The 6,250-nt window shown below is 39.2% G+C and overlaps 1 protein-coding gene across 1 annotated transcript; it reads right to left on the bottom strand.

Moving 5' to 3' along the window:
* Nucleotides 1–1,786: 1,786 nt before the first annotated feature.
* LOC112750443 (phosphatidylinositol 4-kinase gamma 5) lies at nucleotides 1,787–5,586 on the bottom strand. Its single transcript, XM_025799176.3, has 2 exons — nucleotides 4,931–5,586; nucleotides 1,787–4,354 (listed from the first exon to the last, which is right to left on the bottom strand). Exon 2 carries the CDS (start codon nucleotides 4,058–4,060, stop codon nucleotides 2,114–2,116), a length of 1,947 nt encoding a protein of 648 aa, XP_025654961.1. The 5' UTR covers nucleotides 4,061–4,354; nucleotides 4,931–5,586; the 3' UTR covers nucleotides 1,787–2,113.
* Between the last annotated feature and the right edge of the window lie 664 nt (nucleotides 5,587–6,250).

The following is a 6,250-nucleotide window of genomic DNA, read 5'->3' as shown; positions in this document are numbered from 1 at the left end:
ATTCTTATCTATTTCAAAAACATCATTTTCTTAATTTTTCTTTTTGTTTTTTGTTTCTTTTACTAGTTCAAATGACAACACAAAATTCTCTTATGACCCATCTTATTCATTAAAAACTTTTTTGTAATCAGCAGGATCTACATCTTGGACTTAGCAGTGCCTCCTCTTTAACAAAAAAAAAATTCAGATCATCATCAGATCCGTTATCATTGGAATGCTAATTAGTGTTAATTCATTTAATCACCAACGGAAACTAACATACTGCTCACGTGATGATCGCTGAACACGTCCTGCACATGACCTGCAATAGCGCAGAATCTATTTTTCTATGAACACCTGTCATCATCTCACAATACCACAACATTTCTACATGTATAGAAGCCACACCCCCCCTTCTACACCAGAGTCTTCGCCAATAAATAATTGTGTTTTCAAATTTCAATCGCTATCTTATATGTCCGTATCTTTGCTTATGTCTCGTTCTTTATCAGATCTTTCTTACACTATCTAACCAAATACTATATTATTTTATATGAAATATTTATTAATTTATCTATTATGATAAGTTAAAATTGTAAGACATGCAACCCCTATATAAAAATAAGTACAACACAATAACTGAATTCAGTCACAGATCCACTTGAGAGCAAATAAGCCGTCTTGAGCAGTGTAATATAGCACATATTTATGTCAGCGAAAAATAAGTAAATGTGGCCGGTTTAGCAGGACTCCGAAGAAGCTTCGCACAAGGCAACAAAAAACGCCCCTGGTTTTTATTAAATTTCGATCATTTGATCCCTTTCATTTCATACCCTCCACCCAAGGGGGCTATATCAAATGAAAATATGCCTCATCAACGTGTTCATATAGACAAAAGGGTCATATCAGCGTGCTCAATGATTCAATTTGTTAACATCAAATAGCTTATTAACCAATACTAAATTAGTCAAATAATAGCAAAAAGCCAATCACAATTTCTCAAATTGAATTAATTAAATTCCTGACAATATAAATTCTAGTGGGAAAAAAGCCAAGAGAAATGACATTTTTACAAAGTAAAAAACATGTTGGGCAGAAGTAATTATTGAAAGATTGGACCAACGTATGAAGTTAGTAGACAACCAAATACTAATCCAACACATGTAGACTATTAGTAAATGCAAAAGTTAAGAGGCAAATGATGATATTGTCCTGTGCAGAACTATTTGCTACTATTTATCTCATTATATCATTATATGTATTAACAAAAGCAACAAGAATCTAAACTTTCGGCAATTACTTTAGAAAAATGTATCTATGAAATGAAAATTTAATAAACCTTCGTCCTTCAGAAATTACTTAGAAGAAATGGATCTACCTAACCTGAAAATCCAATAAATTCTGCATTAATTGTTCCCATCCAGGGTCCATCCATCACAACCCATTTCTTTGGGTAGAGAGAACAGAAAATCTAAAATACAACACACTCGGAGTGAGGATTTGCAACCAAATTCGCAAGTTTAAGAAAGATAGAAGACTGATTTTGGTTGCTACTATTAGCTGACAAGCTGCACCATAAAAAACACGCAGATATTTGCTATATCCAGAAACTCAAACAGATTGGTGCATTTTCTCACCCAAAAAATGTAAGTTTCCACGTAATTCAGTCTTTATCCCCCTTCTTGATCAATGATATGAATAAAAAACACAATTATGTCAACCAATGGATTAACCTAAACCACATCCCCGGAAAGTAAGCTAAGGAATTCCCCAGAAAATATAATTAAAAGAAAGATTGAACATGTCATTCACTATATACATAAAATTTCATTTCATGATTTCTTTTTTTTTAATCCTACATATTATTTATCAGACAAAAGTGCAGGGGAGAATAAAAAAGTAAAGAAAAAATGAAATAACAAAAATAAAAAATACAAACAAATTCTAATGTCTCACCACTTAGCAGATGCCAAGCAATATTTACAGCAGTTCTCCTATATCCAAATCTCTCGTAAAACCAGAAATACTCCTAACAAATCCTTCATTCCCAGAAATTTATATAATCATAAGCAGCTTTATTCTCCATCCTATAGTACTCTCTCTTTCTATGATACCAACATAATTTGCTCAAACCTCAAAACTGGCACGAAGTACCGAGCCTCTGCCTCTGCTTCTGACCTAAGGTTATCGACTTCCTCTTCGCAAATGCCGGATACAGCAGCTCTTGAAACTTCTCCAGAAACAATGTCCATTCATCCTCGGTCATATCCGCAAGCTTCACAAAGCTAACACTCGCAGGAAGCTGCTCGCTGGCACTCCTATGACCGGATGATGAATTTGCAAAATACCCATTTTCGGCTTTCCCTCCAGAATGCTTCTGGTGACTCTGGGGGCATTTCTCGCCTAGCATGGTACCTTTCAGTGACATGGAGAGTTTTGAAACAGTTGAGATCTTTTCCTGAGAAGAAAGAGTGACTAATTCCTGAGGAGATTCTCCATCACTTTCCTCCTCTCCTTCCTCGACGCACTCATCAAGCTTTGAAAGTGGGATGCGTGCATGCCCATTTCCGAGTCCAGATTGAAAAGGCACTCTAGTAAGAGTAAAGGGATCATCTGTTGCCATCTTTGTGTTGCAACCTGACCCATCTTCATCATAATCTATGTCAAACTGGAATTCGATGTCACCTGGCTCACTACGAGGAGATAGTTCCTCAGTTTCTGCCAACAATTTCCTCGCCTCCAAACAAACCACCTCGAGCTCACTGGGTTCCTCCTCACCCCTGCGGAACTCCCGGGTCATCATCTCACCGATCTCAGCGAGACAGAGACCATACGCAGCAGCCTCCTTGAGGAATATGGTGCAGAGCACTAATACTCTCAGACAAGCCTCTCGAATCATTGGTAGCTCCATTTGTAGCATGTCACAATCTCGGACAGGATCAAGATTTTCAATGTAAGCAAGCTCATCCTCGGAGAATGGAATTGAAGCCTGTGGCCAATGAATCCATTCAAAGTAAGGGTCCTCCAAGGTTTCTGGAAGGCAAAGCCCATGATCAATGGGAATCAACTCCACTTCACCAAAAGCACCAGTGCTATCTAGTTTCCGAACTAACAAATTTCCAGCATGCCTATCCGTGTTAAGAATCCTAATGTCTAATATCCCGATACGATGCACAGATGCAACAGGGAAGCTAGATGTCCCATGATCACTCGCATCAAAATCATGGGGTATGAACTGCTGGCAAGATGCAATCTTGCTAACCAGCCTCTTCCTGCTGAAATTGTTCCCATTGACCTCATCATTGACATTGAAGATCGAGTGAGTAACCTTAACCAACGCTGTAGGAGGCACATTAGCAAAATGGTCGTAGTCAAGAAGATACGCTGCAACTTCCCTGAACCCTGTCTCCCCAACCCGAACAGACCGTTTCAAACCAGGTTGTCCAAGAGCTTTTCCCACAAATCCTTTTGGGTTATTCGGGGCAAAAGGCTCCTCATCTGTAGGTTTCACAATCGCAACACTCTCGCCCTTGCTGTTCCGGAAATAGTAAGCCCCTCCAAGACCACTATGAACAGGAACAGGATCTATTCCCATCTTGATGGCCTTACTTATGTCATTAACCATATGTTTCATTCTATCAAGGTGGCTCGATTGTCCCAATATCTCAATTGGACCACTCTTGTCCCTTTGCTGGATATCCCTTCCGGATGGTGACAGGCAGGGCGTCGATGAGCTCCTATGCATTAGATTCCTGGTAAGAAGCAGTGGAGAATCATTGCGAACAGCGCTAAGGTCATTCTTCAAGACCTTATCCCCAAATGTCAGTGAGCTCTCTTCAATCGGGACATTAAGGGCAATCTGCAACCTCCGCTTGACCGTATGGGCATTGTCACTACGATCCAATTCCATCCCAAGTACACATCCCTTCTCGGTCTGCACGAAAACTCGCCTCCTCCCAGCAGGTTGTCTCCCTCCTCCTACTCCCACCGTCTGGTTCCCATGGTACTCTCTGCTAAGTGGGCTCCTTATCACTGCAACAGCCATCTGAGTCTGAACAGGACTCTCTAGCTTCCGAGACATGAACCGGAGCAAAGATCAGAGGAAGGAACAAAGGTGGTGGCAGTGGAAGAAATAAGGCTTCTTCTTCTTCTTCTTTTTCCCTCCACAGTAAATTCCAAACTCGAGAGACAATGTTGATTGTGTGAAACTAATGCCTTGGACCCCAACGATCATTAATCACTCAACCCCAAAATTACAGAGTCCAACCTTGCAAGTGAATAACCAAACAAGCAAAAGGGAAACAGCTAGTAACACTAGGTGAATGCAACATCTAGTAGGCCATCATGCCCACATGGCAAAAACCACAAACAAAACCTGCACAAAATACATAGTTTCAATCAAATTCCAATGCAAATAATATGGACCATATGATAAGTTAAATGTTCACAAAGAAATATTATACCAACATGTAACAGAGTACTGAGTTCGATGTATCTCCAGTATAAGTAAATCAGCTACAACCGTTATCTAAATATGAAAGTTAATAAACTTCAGGTTTTTTAACATTAAGTAAACATTACTACGCATTTTTCACACGCATGAAAAATTCAAGCAGGGAAATTAATCACAATAAATAACAATTTTGAGAAACCACCACAGCAATAACTTAAATGAATGAACCAATGACTTAATTACTGAGCTAAAAATGTAACGTAATGAACCAGCAAAAACAGTTTAGAAAGATTTTTCTTAAGGTTATAAATGGAAAGCTATAACGAACATACATATGAAAAAATAAATTCACACCCCCCCCCAACAAAAAAAAGAGCTGAAGAGACATGCTTCGAACCAACTTCCTCTTTCAACAGAATGAAAGTTACAAAAACTTTCTGAAAGATTACAGAAACAATGTTTGAAGGAATCGAAACAAATGAAAATAAATTTAAATACCCCGAAATCGATTGAGCTGAATCTTGGAATCCGAACACCCCCCAATGCCGAGATCTGAACGGAAAAAAAAAATATCGCAAGAGAAAAAGGAAAAACAAATCAACGGCGAATTCGTGAGGGTTATCGAAGAGAGGACGGCAGAACCGAGTACGAGGTGGTAAGCTACGATGTAAAAATGGGTGAGGCAACTCGTCCGAGTTGACTCGGAGGGATTTCTCTTTTCTCGTTCAAGCAAAACACAACACTGAAACAGGCTCGAAGAGACGAAGCCCTCTCTCGTTTCCTTTTATCTCTTTCTATTTTCTTTTCCTTTTTTCTCTTTTTTTTCTTTTGGGCTATTTCTCGTTGTGTTGCTCTCTGGCAGTCTGGCTCACGCGCTGCGAACGTTCTTTAACCCGGTGCGCTGAGGATGGTTAACAAACTAACCCTGGTTAAAACTTGACCACTTTCTCTTTCTACTCTCAGTGTTGGAGTGAGTGGAAGGGTCTAGAACTGGTAATCCGGACCGTTGATATAGGAATTGGAAAGCATATACGAGTCGTCTGATCAACTCGGGGGAACGAGAGGGAACAACGTGGAGATAAGGGACTGGACGATGACGTGGGTCACCGTCAAACGATTGTTGTCTTCGAATGGAGGGTGGCTTTTTTATTACGTGCGCCGGTACCATCGTCCATTCAGCTAAGACCAACGGATTCTGCCACACCTCGTTGTGAAATTTCAAAACTACCCTCATTCTGAATAGAATATGAAAGGTTGTAAGAACCGATCCTATCAATGAACTGATAAAGTGACTGATTCAATGATACAATAGTCTAATCTAGGAGTGACAATGGAGTGGGTAAAAGTGGATTTTTATCCTATTCGATTCTATTCCACCTTACAATAACTCACATAGAACTCGTTTCACTTCTATCTGCGGGTAGTAAAAAGTTGAACTCTAATTCGTCATGTTCTTACCCGCCCTATAATTATTAAAATTTAATAAATTAAATTATATTTTAAAATTTATATAACCATCATCACATACAAAACATAAATTAAGATAAAAATTTAAATATAATATAATATTATTAATTATTTTACTAATTATTTTACATATATTACATATATTATCTATATTATATATTAAAATTTTATATATTATATATATACCGGCAACGAGCAGGGGCGGGTATTACCTAAATCTGACCCCGTCTCGCATCACCCCGTCCAAGATCCTGCTCAGCAGAAAACTCGCCCCGCGCCCGCATTAGAGCGGGTAATTACCCGCCCCGAGCGGGTAGGGGCGGAGTGAATACCTAGGAATTCGGATAGTGT

The sequence above is a fragment of the Arachis hypogaea genome, chromosome 15 (genome assembly GCF_003086295.3).
Source record: "Arachis hypogaea cultivar Tifrunner chromosome 15, arahy.Tifrunner.gnm2.J5K5, whole genome shotgun sequence".
In the NCBI taxonomy this organism is placed as follows: Eukaryota; Viridiplantae; Streptophyta; class Magnoliopsida; order Fabales; family Fabaceae; genus Arachis; species Arachis hypogaea.
The sequence above is the reverse complement of the archived record's forward strand: the minus strand, read 5'-3'. Positions and strand labels throughout refer to the sequence as shown.